The sequence below is a fragment of the Hylobates moloch genome, unplaced genomic scaffold (genome assembly GCF_009828535.3).
Source record: "Hylobates moloch isolate HMO894 unplaced genomic scaffold, HMol_V3 SCAFFOLD_18, whole genome shotgun sequence".
Lineage (NCBI taxonomy): Eukaryota > Metazoa > Chordata > Mammalia > Primates > Hylobatidae > Hylobates > Hylobates moloch.
This window is the reverse complement of record NW_026652293.1, coordinates 28511457-28530978: the sequence shown is the minus strand read 5'-3', so window position 1 is coordinate 28530978 and position 19522 is coordinate 28511457. Positions and strand designations below refer to the sequence as shown.

The 19522-nt window shown below is 39.6% G+C and overlaps 1 protein-coding gene across 2 annotated transcripts in view; it reads right to left on the bottom strand.

The window, feature by feature from the left end:
• Window positions 1-19522, bottom strand: part of NIBAN1 (niban apoptosis regulator 1) — a 189671-nt gene that overhangs the window by 113788 nt on the left and 56361 nt on the right. For both annotated transcript variants that reach the window (XM_032136874.2, XM_032136875.2), the window contains exon 2: window positions 1778-1908. In XM_032136874.2, the coding sequence (XP_031992765.1) occupies window positions 1778-1908 (131 nt within the window). The remainder of the gene's footprint in view (window positions 1-1777; window positions 1909-19522) is intronic.

Genomic DNA, 19522 nt, shown 5'->3' with positions numbered 1-19522 from the left:
TTTTCTGATTTTTCTCCTGCTCCATAGACTGTTCCTTCTTAGTCCATTTTGCTGGATCCTTCTCCTTTTTCTGATCTCCTAATGCTGAAGTGGCCAGTGTACTGTTTCTTTTCTCTGTCTATATTCTTTCCCTCTTATATGGCCCATGGCCTTAATACTAGTTATAAGCTAACATCTTCCAAATTTCTATTCTCCAGCCTCAATCACTCTGCTGAGCTCCAAATGAAAACATCTAATGGCCTATTCAACATTTCCACACTAGCATCTCAAACTTAACATGGTCAAAAGGGAACTCGTGATCCCATTCACTCCGACTCTTCCTTCTAAGTAAAAGGCAACTCCATCCACTTATTTGCTCTGGTTAAAAACCAAGAAGTCATCACTGATTTCTCTCTTCTTCTATTATCTCCCATCCAACCTAACAGTATGTTCTGTCAGCTCTATCATAAACACCTCTCCTCACAACCATGGCCATCACCATCCCAGTCCAATTTGGCATCATTCTTCCCTCGGATGCTACAGTATCCTGCTTGCCAGTTTCTGTTCTCCCCTCTCGCCCCATAGTCTATTCTTTACAGAGAGGCCAGACAGAGCATCTAAAATTATATGTCACTCTGTATTCAATACCCTCCAGTGGGAGACTTCCCATCACAAAACAAAATCAAAACCCTGTTGTGACCTGCATGTTGACATGATGTGCTCCTGATCTATCTCTCTGCTGTCATTGTTCGTCCCTCCTCCCTTGCTCACAGTGCTCCCAGCAGACCGACCTTCCTCTGTGTGGCAGGGTCTTCACACTTGCTGTTCCATAGGCCTGGAATATTCTTCCCATGAATATTCACACAGCCTACTCTCATTGCACTCCAGTTTCTGCTTAAATGTTATCTCCACGGAGGGCTTCCCTAACCACCTTCTCTAAAATAAGGCTCTAGGCTGGGCGCGGTGGCTCACACCTGTAATCCCAGCACTTTGGGAGGCCGAGGCAGGTGGATCACTTGAGGTAGGAGTTCAAGACCAGCCTGGCCAACGTGGTGAATATCCTGTCTCTACTAAAAATACAATAATTAGCTGGGTGTGATGGTGTGCACCTGTAATCCCAGCCACTCAGGAGGCTGAGGCAGGAGAATCACTTGAACCCAGAAAGCAGAGGTTGCAGTGAGCCGCGATTGCACCACTGCACTGCAGCCTGAACCACAGAGCAAGACTCTGTCTCAAAAATAAAATAAGACTCACTTTATTTTTCTTTTTAGCATTTATTATTATCTGATGTCACCTGATATTAATTTGTTTATTATCTGTTTCCTGCATGTGAATATAAACTCCAGGAAGGCAGAGAACTTGTCTTAATTCCCCAGTTCTTGGACTATAGCCTAGCACATAGTAGGTGCTAACAAACATTTGTTGAGGTGGTGGTTACTTATTATAATGGAGCAAAGGAGTAAGAATAAATTAGGGGGTTCAAAGAGAAAATCATATTTGATCAATGACCAAAACTTCACTACAGCAAGTCAAATTTTCTTGTACGAACAAAGCATCCATGTGGGAAAAATACATAACAATTTTGGATTCATGCTAATTTCCTTTTTATATGGATTATATCAGCAACAAGAAATCATACATTTTAACTTCCAGGCAAACAGAGTTTTTTGAGCATGAAACGACTTCAGAGCAGAGTTTTTAAAACTGCCGTTCAAATTATTGTTTATTTCAGAAATATTGTGTGCTATATAGCCTTCTTCAAGGGGAAAAACATGTAAACCAAATATCCATGGCTTACCTTGGTCTTCAAAAGCTGTGATGTTAAATCTCTTTGCTGTTCTACTTCACTGCGCACATGATTGCAGAAAGCCACAGAGTACTGACGACTGTAGTAGGGACTGAAGTTTTTGATGGCAGCCTCAGTTTTCCCTAGAAAAATATGAAAATTAGAATTCTTAAGTATAGCACAGAATATACACCTATCTACAGAGTTCCAAAAACCATCCTTCCAGTCTCTGTTTCCATCCCTCCAGTAACCCCTGTTTCCCAGGGATTTGCCAGTAGTCTGTGTTCCTGGACAACCTGGCTACCTGCTGCACATGCCCCATCTCTCCCTCTCCTTCTGGCATCATCCTGAGAGGCTTCACAGACCCTAAGGACCATCCATCCCGTAACCTATTGAGTTTTGCTTTATTTTCTATCAATAACCTATCGCCATGGCCACAAACTCAACCATCCTTGTAATCCTCCTAAGATTGCTCTTCTACCTTGCCCTCTCTCCACTTCTACTTGCTCTTTATTCCCCTCGGCCTCCAGTCATTCAGCATCTCCCTCCAATCATTCAGCTCCTCCCTCCAAATGATAATCCCAGGTCTATACCTTCAATTCTGCAAGCACATAACTCCCTTTTTTTTTTTTTTCTTGAGACAGAGTTTCCATCTTGTTGCCCAGGCTGGAGTGCAATGGCACAATCTTGGCTCACCACAACTTTCACCTCCCAGGTTCAAGCGATTCTCCTGCCTCAGCCTCCCGAGTAGCTGGGATTACAGGTATGTGCCACCATGCTCAGCTAATTTTGTATTTTTAGTAGAGACGGGGTTTCTCCATGTTGGTCAGGCTGGTCTCAAACTCCCAACCTCAGGTGATCTGCCCACCTCGGCCTCCCAAAGTGCGGGGATTATAGGCGTGAGGCACCACACCTGGCCATCACTCCCTTTTTCTTCAGATCCCTGAGGCTCCACCTCTAGTCTTGTGACTCACAGTCCTGGATAAAACCAACAAAGTGTTTCCTCTCACTCTGCTCCAATATTTCCGGTTTAAAATTTTTGTGTGTGATTCAAAGCAGTATATAACTACCACGAGATAGAAGGGGAAACTTTGGTTTAAGAGCCTAGAGACCTGAGCTCTGTTCTCGATTCTGTGAGGCAGAAACCAGCTGTACAACCTCAGTCAAGTCATTCGACTCTCGAGTCTCCAGCATCCTAACTATAAAGGAAGGTGCTCATTAGTCCACACATTTCTTTGGATCTGCATGCCATTGAAGTATAAGTACAGTACAAAAGTCCAGCTGCCTCACAATGACCAGAAACTGCAATATATTAAATTGTATCTCAGTACCAGAAGTAAATCAAACTGAGTATGAACCATGTGGGGGAAGCTTGAGGACTTGAGATGGAGGGACAGGGAGAGTCAGACACCTGAAACATTCTTGCCTTTCCAATCTGTGCTTAGCTTAGAGAGTATGGAAATTGCAAAGGAGGGAAGAGAGAAGGAGGAATAGAGGGGAAAGGGTGTAGGAGCATTCTCATGCAGATTAGAAACCCTTACAACATTTCAACTACTTGCTGCAGGGTACAGAAAGAAACACAGGCTTCACTGATTGTGCTCATAAGCGATGAGTCCGCAGAACAGGGTACAGCTTGAGGAAAAATAAACTTGATGTAATATTCCAAAATATTTTAAAGTACTTTCATGTGAACTCGACATCATTTTTGCTTTTAAAATTTGATATTACAGTCAATAAAGAGATATTAAAATATACTGGCAAGATTTGTTTAGAGCTATCATGTAGGTAAAATTTCAAAAATAAGTGAAGAGTTCTAACTACATAGATTGAGGTACTCAATAGGAAAGCCTTGAATCCATAGCAACCCGTTTCTAAGCCTATAGAACCATAGCCAAAAACACCCATAATGTATGAATACTCTCCATATGCAGAGAATCCTATTTTTGTTTGGGAATTTAGGTCTTAAAATATAAATGAGGTAAAGAGGAATTCTTTCATATTCACTTCATAACATGGCATTTACTGGTCATGTTTATGAGCTTTAATAATTATTAGTTGTAAGGTGCTTTGAGACCCACTAATAATAGATTCTGTAGAAATGCAAATAAAAGCTCCTATAATTTGAATCAGGCATGCTTTTGCTTGCTCTGTGCATTTATGGTATTACTATTAATCAGTATTTGCATAATACTTTAATATACTCAGGCTTTATAATCATCTAATTGGTTATTATGCCATCAGCTTTTATGCAGTGTAATTCTCTATGCTTGTCTATAATTTTCTTACATAGGAGTGGGACAGTGTGGGAATTCCAACAACGAGAACAAATCTCACTTTACTAAAATATATAAATGATGAATAAAATTTGCCCTTTAGGTCCAAGTAGCCACTGTTTGGTCTATCAGAAAAGCAGCCTGTTAATTTCTAAGGTTAATTCTTGTACTCTTGAAAGCACTTGGATTGAAATGAAAGAAGGTGGATGTCATTTTATGATGAACTCTATAAAGCTCTGAAAGCTGATTTTCTGCCACATCACCAAGCCTCCCCAGGGACGCCCTGCTTCTGGTGAGGTGCCATAATGCTCTCTTCTGATATATGAGAAAAATGCTTCTGTGATTTGAATATCTGCATACTGTCCCATTAACACATCATCCACCAGGTAGGGCTTATAAAGAAGCAATTGCAGCTTCTTTAGGTAATTAATCTAATAACTAGTTCAAACTATGTATGATATAGCTAACAACATCACATGTTCTGGGGGGGAACTTAAAGTTATTTGGCAAGTGTATCTGGATTTTAGATTAAACCTATCTAAATCCAAATAAATAAGTACCCAATGTAGGGATCCTAAGACTGAGAGCAAAGTCTGGTGTTGAGGCAGGGGACGGTCTGGCTTGGTGGCTCATGCTTGTAAGCTAGCACTTTGGGAAGCTGAGGCAGGAACACTGCTTGAAGCCAGGAGTTTGAGATTGTGATGAGCTATGATTGCACCACTGTACTCCAGCCTGGGAAACGGAGCAAGACCCCATCTCTAATTAAAAAAAAAAAATTCTGATGTTGGAGCAAAATACCACTGTGGTTAGGAAGATGGACTCTGGAATCAGACAGGTTCAAATCCCATCTCTACTACTTGCCAGCTGTGAGAACTCATGTGAGTTACTTCTTTCTGCTCACATGTTAAATGAAGAAAACAAGAGTAGCAGCCTCATAAGGTTATTCTAATGATTCCATGAAATAATGCAGTAAAGTGCTCAGCACGATAGCTGGCACATAGAAAATGTTCCATAATTGATCATAATTAAAATGATGATGATAATGGTGATGAGGGTGTCCCTTAGGCAAGCACCAGGATAAAGTCCTCAAGCTGAACTAAGGAATTAAGAAGAAAAAAGCCAGTTGTTTACTGTAACTCTTGCACTAGGGCCATCCTGCCCTGCTGTATACAGAAGAGCTGCTCCACCCATTGCAGGCTTCAAACAAATACAACCTACATTTTCACAAAGGTTCAGCATAGAAGACGCTCAGTGCATTCCTGAATTAAAACCAACTAAATAAAACATCAACATTAATGAACTGAAGAAAAAGCGTAAGTTAGGGGCTGTGTTTCATTGAGCTTCTCTCTCTGAGCCTCAATTTTCTCACCTGCAAAATGAGGATAATAAGATGCCCATATCACAGGGTTTCATGAGGAGCAAATAAAATATTCTGTATATTGAAAACTGTCTAGGACAGTGCCTGACACATATTAGTTGATCAATCAATTTTGACTATTTAATATTCCACAACAAAAACATTCAAACAAGTGATCAGCCCACAGGGGCCACACAAAATAACCTCAGCTGAAACTACATTATTCATCACAGTTTTCAAGATTCTTGAGCACTGAATTCCTTTCATATCCCTGCCACCAAAGTTAGTATCACATTCTCTTTCCTAAATTGTTTATAAAACAGTGCCAGGTCTTATACTGAAAGCAGATTACTCAATAATGGAAGGACTAAAAGCAATGGAAGGGATTCTTCCACATTTTGATATACCAGCATTTTTGGCACAGGTATGTTATCTCTAGTCCTACTTGTTTATTACAGCTTGTGCTGGGCATGGCGTTAGTACAATTCACTTGACCCTAGGCTGCTCATAACACCCTTCAAGGTAATCATCACTGACGCTAAAAGAAGCCACTTGATATAGTTTGGATCTTTTGTCCCCTTCAAATCTCAAGTTGAGATGTAATCCCCAATGTTGGAGGTAGGGCCTGGTGGGAGGTGTTTGGGTCATGGGGGCGGATCCCTCATTAATGGCTTAGAGCCATCCCCTTGGGGATAGGTGAGTTCTTATTCCCTTAGTTCACATGAGAGCTAGTTGTTTGAAGGGAGCCTGGCACTTTCTCCTCTCTCTTGCTCAGCTCTTGCCATGTGATGCACCTGCTCCCCCTTTGCCTTCTGCTATGATTGTAAGCTTCCTGAGGCCCTCACCAGAAGCAGATGTCAGCATTATGCTTCCTGTACAGGCTGTAGAACTAAGAACCATGAGCCGATTAAACCTTTTTTTTTTTTTTTGAGATAGTCTCAATCGGTCACCCAGGCTTGGAGTGCAGTGCTGCAATCACAGCTCACTGCAGCCTTGACCTCCCAGGCTTAAGCAATCCTCCCATCTCAGCCTCCTGAGTAGTTGGGACCACAGGAGTGTGCCACCACACTTGTCTATTTTTTTTTTTTTTTTTTTTTTAGACAGAGTTTCACTCTTATCCCCCAGGCTGGAGTGCAGTGGCGCCATCTTGGCTCACTGCAACCTCTGCCTCCCGGGTTCTAGTGATTCTCCTGCCTCAGCCTCCCAAGTAGCTGAGATTACAGGTATGCGCCACCACACCGGGCTAATTTTGTATTTTTAGTAGAGACAGGGTTTCACCATGTTAGTCAGGCTGGTCTCGAACTTCTGACCTCAAGTGATCCACCTGCCTCGGCCTCCCGAAATACTGGGATTACAGGCGCGAATCACTGCACCCAGCCAATTTTTGTATTTTTTGTAGAGACATGGTTTCACCATGTTGCCCAGGCTGGTTTCAAATCCCTGGACTCAAATGATCTACCCGCCTCGACTCCCACAGTGCTGGGATTATAGGCATGAGCCATCACGCCTACCCTAAACTTTTTTTCTTTATAAATTACCCACCCTCAGATATTTCCTTATAGCAATGGAAGCAAACTAACACACCTCTTTGACAACTCTGTCCATATAACTTAGCTTCAGTTCACCTTTGTAAAATTAAGAAAAATATCTGCTGCCCCCTTTGAAGCCATTAACTCTATACAGGCTCAAAAACTCAGCATTCATTTGACTCCTTCTCCCCCATTCCCAGATCCAGTCATCAGATCTTGCCACTTTTATTTCCAGAAATTTCTTGAATCCATTTCCTTTTCCCTATCCCAACCACCACACCTTCAATCAAGCCTCTACTATCTCTCAACGACATTATAAAAGTCTCTTGGGCCGGGCGCAGTAGCTCACACAATCCCAGCATTTTGGGAGGCTGAGGTGGGCAGATCACTTGAGGTCAGGAGTTCAAGACCAGCCTGGCCAACATGGTGAAACCCCGTCTCTACCAAAAATACAAAAATTAGCCGGGTGTGGTGGTGCACACCTGTAATCCCAGCTACTTGGGAGGCTGAGGCAGGAGAATCGCTTGAGCCTGGGAGGCGGAGGTTGCAGTGAGCCAAGATCGCACCACTGCACCCTAGGTGACAGAGCGAGACTCTGTCTCAAATAAAAAAAATTAAAAAAAGTCTCTGAATCTACCCTACTTCAGCATCACAGCAGAGATACAGGAGAAAAACAAAAACAGGAACTCTCAGCTCTTAAACAGGAACAAAAAAGTGAAAACCAGAGTGGGAGGGGGAGTGCCAGGGCTGATCCTGGAGGATTATGGGGAATGAGCCAAAGCTTGGTGTGTGTGGCAGAGACTGGTTCTGAGCAGTCGCCGGAGTCCAGGGCTGATGGGGCGGAACAGGAGAGGCTAAATCAAAGCCGGCCACCTTGGTCCCACTCAAAGGTAGCACGAGTTACAAAAAGGCCCAGATGTTAGAGTGGGGAAGTGTATTTCACAACCAAATCTTGGCACTAATGCCACTAAGACACTCTTTTGAAAGTCATAAGGGGCACACCTCATTAGTCATAGAGGCACAACCTTCTGACTTGTCCTGGACTGGCAGCTTTCATTTAACATGCTGCTGCAAGATCATATCGCTATCTTTGTAAAAAAAAAAATCTTCAATGTGTCCCTATTGCCTAGGGTAGTAACCCCTCGTCCTACTACCAAAGGCCTGGGATCTTGCCTCAACTGTCTTTATTTCCCACTTATTTCACTCAACTTAAGCCTTCTTGCCCATGTGCACACCTGTGCCTCCTCTCCTCCTTTCTCCCCCTAAGTCCCCTGCCAGCCACTTTCAGACCCTTCAAGCCCACATGACAGTCCCAACCTGAGTACAAACCTCTTTGGATCTCCCCAGCTGGAAGCAATCACACCTTCTTTGGCATTCTCCCAAAATTGTGTACCACTTCTACTATAGCTGTTCAAATATAGCTTCTCTCTCCTCCAAGGGTATATTGTGTTTATATACTCAGCAAATATTTGTTGAATGAATAAAAGGATGGCTGAGTAAATATTCAAGAGTAAACCAAATTACAATGCATTCTATCAACAAAACCCATGCCAATGCCCCAGGAAAGGAGAAAGGTACAGTTTTCAGCTTGAATATTAATTACCAAAAATATACACTCTTGGCCAGGCATGGTGGCTCATGCCTGTAATCCCAGCACTTGGGGAGGCCGAGATGGGAGGATCACTTGAGTGCAGGAGTTTGAAACTAGCCTGGACAACATAGAGAGACCTTGACTCTACAAAAAAAAATTAAAAAATTAGCCAGGTATGGTGATGCACACCTGTAGTTGCAGCTACTCGGCAGCTGTGGGGGTGGGGTGAGGGTGAGGCAGAGGATTGCTTGAGCCCAGGAATTCGATGCTGCAGTGAGCTATGATCACACCACTGCACTCCATCCTGGGTGACAGAGCAAGATCCTGTCTCAAAATAAATAAATACACACACACACACACACACACGCACACACACACATTTGAAATTCAATTCATATCTGCTTATAAAATATCAGACTCTTGGCCGGACGCGGTGGCTCACACCTGTAATCCTAGCACTTTGGGAGGCCGAGGCAGGCGGATCACCTGAGGTCAGAAGTTCTACGCCATCCTGACTAACATGGAGAAACTCCATCCCTACTAAAAATACAAAATTAGCCAGGCATGGTGGCGCATGCCTGTAATCCCAGCTACTCAGGAGGCTGAGGAAGGAGAATCACTTGAATCTGGGAGGCGGAGGTTGCAGTGAGCTGAGATTGTGCCATTGCACTCTAGCCTGGGTAACAAGAGTGAAACTCCGTCTCAAAAAAGAAAATAATAATAATACTACTAATAAATCAGACTCTTACAAGTTAATTCCTTTCAAGCTTTTAAATGAGTTTTGTCCATGAAATTATTTGTGGGAAATAATTTACAAACAAAATCCTTTCTTGGCTTGTCTGTTTTTCTTAACCAGTCTGAAACCACAGCAAATATAAGGCTCTGGGTAAAACTTTTATGAAGTCTGAAGAGCCTGACAAATTTGTATATTTTCTCATTCTAGAAGGTTCTTCTAAAACCAGTTCCCAGTCCTGAAGCAGATCAACTCAAATCTACTATTTATCAGCAGTCTTTCTTGGAAGGTACTATTTATAGCAGATTATGCCTCGTTCCCCCAACATTCTCAGTGTCATCACAACTATGATACATTCTATAATCTTCTCTGAAATATGCAGTTCCTATTTCAATTACTTTTAGAAAAGCACAAAAATGTACAGATTAACTGCAAAAAGATACAAAAATCTAAGCACTGTTTTTATACATTTTCTGCTAATCTTTTTTCAATTCTTTTTAAAAATAGTTGAGCCTGTTATGTTTTATATCCATATTTTAGCTTTGGTTTTTCCTATAAAATTGCAAGAAAAATCATGATTTTCAGATATTACATTTTTATTGTTACTATGAAGGCGAAACATACAGAAATAAATAAAAATAAGTTTATTTTAACCAGGTGGTTATTTCCTGGCAACTGAGGAAAATCCACATATGAGAAGATTAATCAGGCCATTAGCACAGTTTCTTAAAAACTTTTGAGGTTTCAGGTGAAGATTAATTTTGAGAAACAAGACAAATAGTTCTAAAAAAATAGATTTAATATTTATAAAATAAATTACAATATCCACTATTGTTTATTTTCACCAGAGTTTCTCAAATTATAACAGTCTAAAATTCCTGATGAATTATAACATCAGCTATGGTCTTAGGTTGCTTGCTAAGCACCATCACTTTAAACCTTAGGGTGGAGAAATTGGAAATCCCAATTCACAATACAGAGGTGTAAAAATCTAATTACACAGAATAATGCCCAAGGACTCTCTTTTTCTTCTGGTAAATGCCTTAGAGAATGGGGATAAATTGGATTCTCCATAATTGAACTGAAGGGAGTGTATGTGTGTTTTTAAAGCACATTTATTATCGGTGCCTGAGAATCAGGTTTTTGAACAGTCTCTCCTAGGAAAAGGCAAAATGATTCCCGGGTAACCTTGATTCTGCAGCCTACCCTGTGGAAATCCCACCTTGAGTTAAAAATAAGAGACATAAAAACCAACTTAAGTTCTCTGTGATTTACTTTGGATATTAATCCGCAAAGAGAAACAAACAAATACTTATGCTCCCAAGAGCTTATATGAAATATATCAAAGCCAAGCCAGGACCCTCGTAGGGCTCAGCCAGCAACTGGATGGAAAGGAGGCATGCTTAAGAACAAACAATAAAGCATCGTTTCCTGCTTTCCAACACATACCCTCAGAGGTCCCAAATTCTGTAAGCAAAACCTGCAGTGAACTGTGAGAGACCCTAAGTTCTTCCTAAGTCCTGTTCTAAAAGCAAGCCCAGTATCTCTAATATGGCCACAAAGCTTAGCCCATCAAAGGCATTCAATGAATCTTTATGTACTTACAGATGCTACATAAAAGAGTATATACCAGCTGCAGTGGGTAAGCAGAGGCAAAAACAATGTCAAATGACCACTGAAATAAATTAAGGTCCCATTGGCACTATGCATTTTCTAGAACAATACCTTCACAGGTTAATATAAGTAAGAGAAATGGGAGAAGACAGAGAGGAAAAAACACACTACCATTTCATGTTATAATTCCCACTACCTTATTCCATAGAAAAACTAAAATCCCGCTGTGGTCAACTTTTCCAGAGGACACCTTTCTAGAACTCTAAGACCTTAAGTCTGGTTTCCTCTTTTTTAGGAGAGGAAACCAATAGTATTGTTAGAAAAAATATATATGCCCACACATTTATGCACACATCTTGTTTTAGCTATAAATAGATGAAAGCTGACTTTAAATTTCCTTCCATTCCACTTGGAAGAAGTGCTTGGAAATTTTCAAGATTATTTTGTCATTACCTCACAGCACGCCTCCAATTTTCTCATGACACATCTGATGAGAATAAATCTTGTTTATTTTGCCACTTTTCTAAGCTGTCTAATGTCCCCCAAGGAAGCTACAGATTGGCTGTCTTTTTCTTTACAAAAATGAGAGGGAAGAGTGTGAAAAAGAAAATTAATCTGATATAGCTGCTTTTTCAGAGAGCATCACAGGAACTATATGAATTCATGAAGAATAACAATGTTTTTGCCCATTAGACAACCTTTCTTGGTTTTAAGGAAAACATATAACTGAAATTCAGAAACTGAAATAATGAGATTCCCTTTGCTCTTTTTGTGCCTAATCATAGTCATTAAATTTTTTCTGCACACATTTTATCAGAGGCTCTCAGATTATTCCAAAATCCTGAAAATATTCTTTGTTTAAAGATTGCAACCATGCAAATGAACACAACATGCACATTAAAAGAAATCAGGCCAGACATAAAATAAGCCAGGCCACAAGCCCAGGAATTTCAGTGATTTCCCTTCCAACATATCAGGTTCTATGGTGTCTGCTCTAGGTTTGTCTCTTATTTTCCTATGTTTTTTTCTTTTTCTTATTTCATTTCATTTTTCTTCTCTCCACACAGACATACATTTGTTTGAAATACTTGCTTTATATTTTACATTTTTTCTTTCTCAAGAATCTATGCCATTAATGTAAAAAAAATGCATTTCTAGATAACTGTGTTTGGGGCCCAGATATGCTTGCATTTTGATAGTCTGGGGATATGTGTAACAGTAAGGAGTGAACTTGGCTAGAAAATGGAAGGTAGTATTGCTAGGCTTGGGAGTGTCCAGGAAAAAGTCTATAAACCATTCAACATTTCTGTAGCCAGCTAACATTTTCTGAAACTATTCACAAGGTTGATAGAATACTCATTAGTGAAAATTACTTTAGCATGTTCTACCTTATCCTCACAAGATTTTGTGAAATGCCAAAATGGTTTTGACCCACTGTCCACATGATTTGGTCAAGCACTATGTCTCTGGATAGTTTTTCTGATAATAACTCAAACATCTCCAATAATAAAATCTGACCTAGAACAGTTGAAAATATAGCTCATCACAGAGCCAAATTTTATTTATTTGGCAATCTAATGATTGCCAGTCACTGGATCAGTTAATCGCTAAGTTTAAACATTCCGAAGTAATGTATGTTAGTGAAAAATTACCCCAAAGCTATGGTACATGATGCTCTAAAAATAGAGGCCAAAAACTCCACCTGAAAATCCAATAGTATTGACTATGTAGATAGTACGTTCTTTAAAGTCACTCCTTTTTCCTATGGGAATTGCTCTTCCATAAGGTAAGTTCACCTAGCACTTAATAAATGTGCTGGAATCTCATGACATCAGCTCTGCTTGGAGTCTAGGCCTCATAGGTGAAATTCACTTACTTCTAACTAGTCATTATACGCACCAACGAGATTAAGTATGAAGTAGAACTGTAAATAACTGAGACTACATTCCACTACATTCCACAATCCACCTAAGAAAGCAACTTGAGTTCATTTGGATGGTAGCAGGTAGCATAGACATAACAATGCCAGTCACATTCCAACATCCATATACTGGTGAAAACATCAAAGATTACAGACCTCTAGAGCTGGATGGGATCACAATCGTCCTTTCCAATGCTCTCCTATTTTCAGATCAAGAAATTAATTGATCCAAGGTCACAAAACTAGTTAGTAATAGAATATTTACGAAAAAAACTTTTTTAAAGATTAGTGACAACTTTTAAAGAGTTTTCTTCTGTTAGTACTACATTAATTTTTATGGAGGAATTCAAGCACTTTTTTAAATTAATAAAGGAATGTAAGTACTCTTTGGTAATAAAAACTACATTGTCCAGAAGCCTTGTGAAATGATCTTAAATTTGGGTAAAAAGATGTTTTGATGATTTTATGCGTCAGTTTGAGCCACAGGATGCCAAGACATTATCCTGAGTGTGTTGGTGAGGGTGTTTCAGGATGAGATTAACTTCTGAATGGGTGGACTGAGTAAAGCCGACTGGGCAATGTGGGTGGCCCTCATCCAATCAGTTGAAGGCCTGAATAGAAAAAAAGCCTGAGTAAGAAGAAATTTTCTCCTGCCTGAATCCCTTGAGTTTGGACATTGGTCATTTCCAGCCTTTGGACATGCACTGGAGCATGGGTTCTTCCTGGGTCTCCAGCCTGCTAGCTTTCAGACTAGAACTGCACCATCAGCTTTCCTGGGCCTCCAGCTTACCAACTGCAGACCTTGGACTTGTCAGTCTGCATAATTGTGTGGGCCAATTCTTTATAACAAATACACACACACACACACACACATATATATATCCCATTAGTTGTGTTTCTCTGGAGAACGCAAATAAAGATGTAATCAATTAAAATACATTATTGAGTCTCAACACAATTATCAATTTATTTCACTTAATATATATTAAACTCCTGCATCAATAATAAGTTAAAAGCAATGCAAATATCTAGTGCTTCTATGTAATAAGTTCTAAAGAATCAGCATGCCAATGTGTTTCACAATACACACTGAAATACATGGAATCTGTATTTAAAACATTTCATTAAGTGATCTAAGAAAGACAGTAAAAGCATTTGGCTCAGCTTCATCCCAGTTGGCAGAGGTTGTCAGCAAAAAGGCATAGACCCAGCAGAGCTCTGGACACCAGGGAAACCAGCTGACCTTATATGAGTACCCCTCCCTTAATCTCATTCGGGTGTTCCAATTAAGTTGCATCACCGTCTCAATTAAAGCTGCAGTCTTTGCTGGCTAATACCATAAGGCTCCCTGGGAAAATGCACTAATTAGGTAGATTTTCTTATCTACTGATTAAGAATCTGTTTTGCACAAAATCGAGGTTAAAAGGTACTGCTATGAACCAGTCCCATCATCTGCATGGTATTTAAAAAGTCTTTAACAAAGCTTCTCTGGTCCCTGCTCTGTATCCAACTTTATATGGGCCAAGAGATGAGATACATTGAGTTATAGACTACTATAACAAGAGTTTGGTGTATGTGCATGTTTTCTTTAATTATGAAACAGTTCAGACAGAATAATAAAGTGAATAATACATATACCTACTATGCAGCTAAATAAAATGGTAATATTATGCCACATTTGCCTCAAAAAATTTTTAAACAAAATACTACAGCTACATTTGCAACCCCCTCTACCCTGCCCCACAACAACACCAGGCACCACTATGCTAAAACTGATGTTTACTCCTGTCAATCATTTTAGACTCCTACAACATGTGTATGTATCTGTACATAATATTATCATCCATGTGTTCAAGCTTAATTCTACCTATCATTCTGCAGCTTGTTTTTTTCACTCACATTATGATATATAGCTCATATATATGTAAATATATATACACACATGTACATGGTATATTTAATTCTAGTTTACTTATTTTAACTGTTATTTATAATTCTAACATATACTACAATTTATTTCCTTGTTGATGGACCTTTCACATATTCCCTCTCTTTTTGCTCATACAATCAATGCTGATGTGAACACTGGTGTATGAATCTCCTGGTGCATATATAAAAGTTTCTCTACTGTGTGTGTTAAGAATATTAGGGCAAATGGTGATGCCTACTGAATCAGAAATTCTGGAGGTACAATCCAGCAATCTGTGTTTTAGCAAGCCCTCCAAGTGATTATGATCCACACTGAAGTTTAGAACCACTGGTTTAATCAGTCCCCTATCGATGGATACTTGGGCAGTTTCCTTTGTCTAGTATGCACAATACTGCAATGAATTGTTTTATATATGCCTTTCATACCCTGCAGGTATATATATATAGGAAAAATTTGTAGACATGAGAATGCTAAGTCAAAGAGAAAATGCATTTGTAATTTTTATAAAAATGGACACATTGACCTCCACAGAAATTATACCGTTTTGCACTGCCACCATTATCATAGAAGATTGTCATTTACACACAGGCTCATCAGCATGTTCTCAAACTTTTGTGTCTTTGCCAATGAGAGATGCATCATTTATATATGTGTAGAAAGTTAGTAAGAGCCCAAGACATATCAGCTCACATACTTGAGCTCATGCACTCCATTAAAACTATTATGGGTTAACAGAATGGGAAGAATTATTCCCAGCATACAGTTGGAATGTTTATTGTATAGTCTCATAAAAGACAAGTTACATATAATTGATATTGTACTTATAGTTCTGTATTATAATTCAGGTGTATTATTTCTTTTATGCACATTGCAGATTTTTATAGGTGAAAACCAAACCAACTTTCAATAATATTTGTTCTGCAAGATAAAAGTACTCCAGAATCCAAACCACTGATTTAAATTTGAAACATTGCGAGTACCTGAAGGACTGCCTAGATATAAGAGCAACTGTTATTTCCACACTGTGAAAAGGAAACATTTTAAAAGTAGATGCTCTCTTGAACCAGGTGAACTTCCTGTTGATTGGATGTAGGTAAGAAGTGGATTGCTGCCATGGATGCAAATCTGGCTTATTGTGCAGTCAGATTAATGGCTGTCATCTGTCTGCATTCCCCCAAATATGATACCATTAGTGGTTTATACTAAGCCATTCTCAGAGGCCCATTCTGTTTCAATCCTACCACCCAAAAAGGAAGACACAGACATCTAGGCTTTCAGAAATATCTGAGGAGAGCTTGTTCAATCTCAGCATATAGCAAACTTTCAATCCTTTCCCTCAAGCTGACTCAGTCTCCACTGAACAAAGCTGGACTTACGGTGGCACAAGATTCTACTTCAGAAAGGTGCAGGCCTAAATCCTCATTAAGTTGGTTCCACTACATATTAATTATATGACTTTGGGCAAGTCACTTTGTCTCTAGAACACATTTTGCAGATGTGGAAGCCATCTGCTCATCTGCTTTCCTTAAGAGAATATAACGGGATTCCTTCAGAGTACATGAAGCTCTCCAAATAAAAGATAAACATTCAAAGAAAGGTTATTACTCACAGAAGCAAAAACATCACATGCTAACAAATGTGGTGTCAACTAGAAATGTTGTCTAATAGAAATTTTGGGGATGACAGAGATGTTCTATATCTGTTCTGTGCACTACAACAGTCACTGGTAACATGGGGCTACTGAACACTTGAAATGTGGCTAGTGTGACTGAAAAACTTAATACTTGTTTTTCTTTTTAGTTTTTAAGATAAATTTTCTTACGTATAATTGAGGATTACAACATGATGCTATGGGATACATATACGGATAGTAAAATGGTTACTGTAGTGAAGAAGATTAACATCTCTCATCTCACATACTTTTGCAAAATTAATGGTTAACATTCTTTTTCATTTTTTCTTTTTTTTTTTTTGAGATGGAATCTCAGTCTGTCACCCAGGCTGGAGTGCAGTGACGTGATCTCGCGGCTCACTGCAACCTCCACCTCCTGGGTTCAAATGATTCTCCTGCCTCAGCCTCTTGAGTAGTTGGGACTACAGGCCCCCGCCACCATGCCCAGCTAATTTTTTGTATTTTTAGTAGAGACGGGGTTTCACCATGTTAGCCAGGATGGTCTTGATCTCCTGACCTCGTGATCTGCCCGCCTCAGCCTCCCCAAGTGCTGGGATTACAGGCGTGAGCCACCGTGCCCAGCCCGTTAACTTTCATTTTAATAGCCACATGTGGCTAATGGTTACCATATTGAGCAGTATGTCTCTAGAAAACCTTTCATGTCTTCATCTTAAAATAGGGATAAAAATCACCAATCTCAGCATTTCCTTTGTCTTACTGGTCATAAGATTCTCCTGAGTTGCCTGATAAAAAGTAGAAAATTCCATTCCCTACCTCAGACCTACTGAATCAGAATCTATATGAGGGAAGCCAGAGAAACTGTGTTTTCAATATGTTCCTCCAGGAGATTCTTATGATGAGGCCAGTTTGTTATATTCAATAGCATTGTAATGAAGAATAAATCTGACATTTGTAAGCATTAGCAAGATGCCTGGATCTGTACAATCGCAGAGGGAGAAGGCTCTTGTTCTGGAGAAGTTAGTTGCACCAACATACGTGCTCACTAGTATCAAAGTACCCACTTCAAAGCTCTCTAAAGAATAGTAAGACGGTTTAGTACTTCTGGGGTGATGGGGGAGATTGTATTCCAGAATGCTGAGGGCACTTGATCAGTTTTCCTTTGTTTTGTTGTGATGGAGAGGAATAGAATAATATATAAGGTATGGCTCTTATGATGGGTAGCTTGAAGGATGGATGGCCTTGGCTCTATTTGATATGGTAAGCGATTTTTGAAATCTAGTGAAGGAACTTAGAATGGAGGTAAGAGAGAACAACTAATGTGTAACTACACATAAATGTAATTTGAATAATAGATGTAAAAGGGAAAGAGAAAGAGACAGAGACAGAGAGACATAGGTTGAAAGAAACCTGCATAGCAAAGGCTTCCTTAATGTCAGGTTGTTGACTTTAGGAAACAGAGAAAATAATGACCTCGATAGGATTAAAGAATGGCTTGTGGCAAAAGGCCTGGATTCTAGTCCATTCCTGAATATGCTGTTGTTTCAAGGAGCATATTATATAACTGCCACAGAGAATTCTGAAATTTCAATATAGTTTCAGAAGTCCATGAACATTCCCATTTTGCAGATGTGGAAGCCATCTGCTCATCTACTCTCCTTTATGGAATACAATGGGATTCTTCCAGATCACTTGAAGCTCTCCAAATAAAAGATACAAGCATTATAAGAAAGAATATTACCTGCAGAAGCAGAAATATAATATGCAAATAAATGTGTCTATTATTATTTCTGTGAGCTCTTCACATCATTGAAGCTGATCTGCATAGTATAAATAGATACCATTGCTTTGTAACAGAGATATCGATGTAGGGGAACGAAAAAATGGTAATGAGGGGAAGAAGAAAGTTGCAATAGGTAAATACATTATTTACATGTAATGCTAAAAGAAACTTAGGTTGGAAACTTCACTTGAGCTTACATTTTAAATTTTCACTTTATTTAATTGTAACAGATACATGATAATGTTAGGCTAACTGTAAATATTTAATTTTTATTTTACTACCACAGTAGATGGGGAATAAATTAGCTATGAGCAAAAAAATCCAATTCATTAACTTCCTTTTATTCCCCTTGAATAATTACATGTGTGTGTGTCTCCAAATAAACTATATACAACTTGGCCAAAGTTTTAAAATGAGGGTTTTTTTTAAGTAAAATATTCAATTTCCAGGATTAGACTGGGAAGTGTTTGTTCCATTTAATATAACAAAATAAAAATATTTTATATTTATAATATGACAAAAATAAATATTTTTATTATTGAAGGAATGACTTATGAATTGATAAACTAGATATGTATGAAAATACTATGCCTGATCCATAACATTATTTCCTTTTTCTTTTCTTTTAAACCTGCTTATTCTACTATTCATCTCCTTCAGCCTTCCAAACTCTTGCCCCTCCCGATTTCCCTAGCCCCTAGAACCCTTCCAAGTTTTACTTCCTTCACTACTTATCCTTGATCTCCAGGACTCATAGTTGATTCACTAACACCAGTCAAGAATATCTTTGATTTTCCTATCCCTAAGAAAATCTTTCTTCAAAATCTGCCCAGTCAATATCTAGCCACGGATCAACCCACCTGCCCATTTTCCCGGTTGCTGATTGCAGGCTTCCCAGCAGTACAGAAAACACTGCTATGCTGTGCACTTGGCTCCACTGCAGACAAATGAGCCCCAGCCTGGGCTGGACCCATTGCTGTTCAGCAAACTTTTTCTTATCCCCATGACTATCTCTTCCACTTTTTTTTTTTGTTTTTCCTTTGAGAGGGAGTCTCACTCTGTCACCCAGGCTGGAGTGCAGTGGCGTGATCTCAGCTCATTGCAAGCTCCACCTCCCAGGTTCATGCCATTCTGCCTCAGCCTCCTGAGTAGCTGGGCCTACAGACACCCGCCACCACGCTCAGCTAATTTTTTGTTGTTGTTGTTGTTGTTTGTATTTTTAGCAGAGATGGGGTTTCAACGTGTTAGCCAGGAAGGTCTTGATCTCCTGACCTCGTGATCCGCCTGCCTGGGCCTCCCAAAGTGCTGGGATTACAGGCGTGAGCCACCATGCCCAGCCGGTCTCTTCCACTTTTCAAAGCAGCTCTCACATCTTCAAAAGTATCCTTAAACTCCC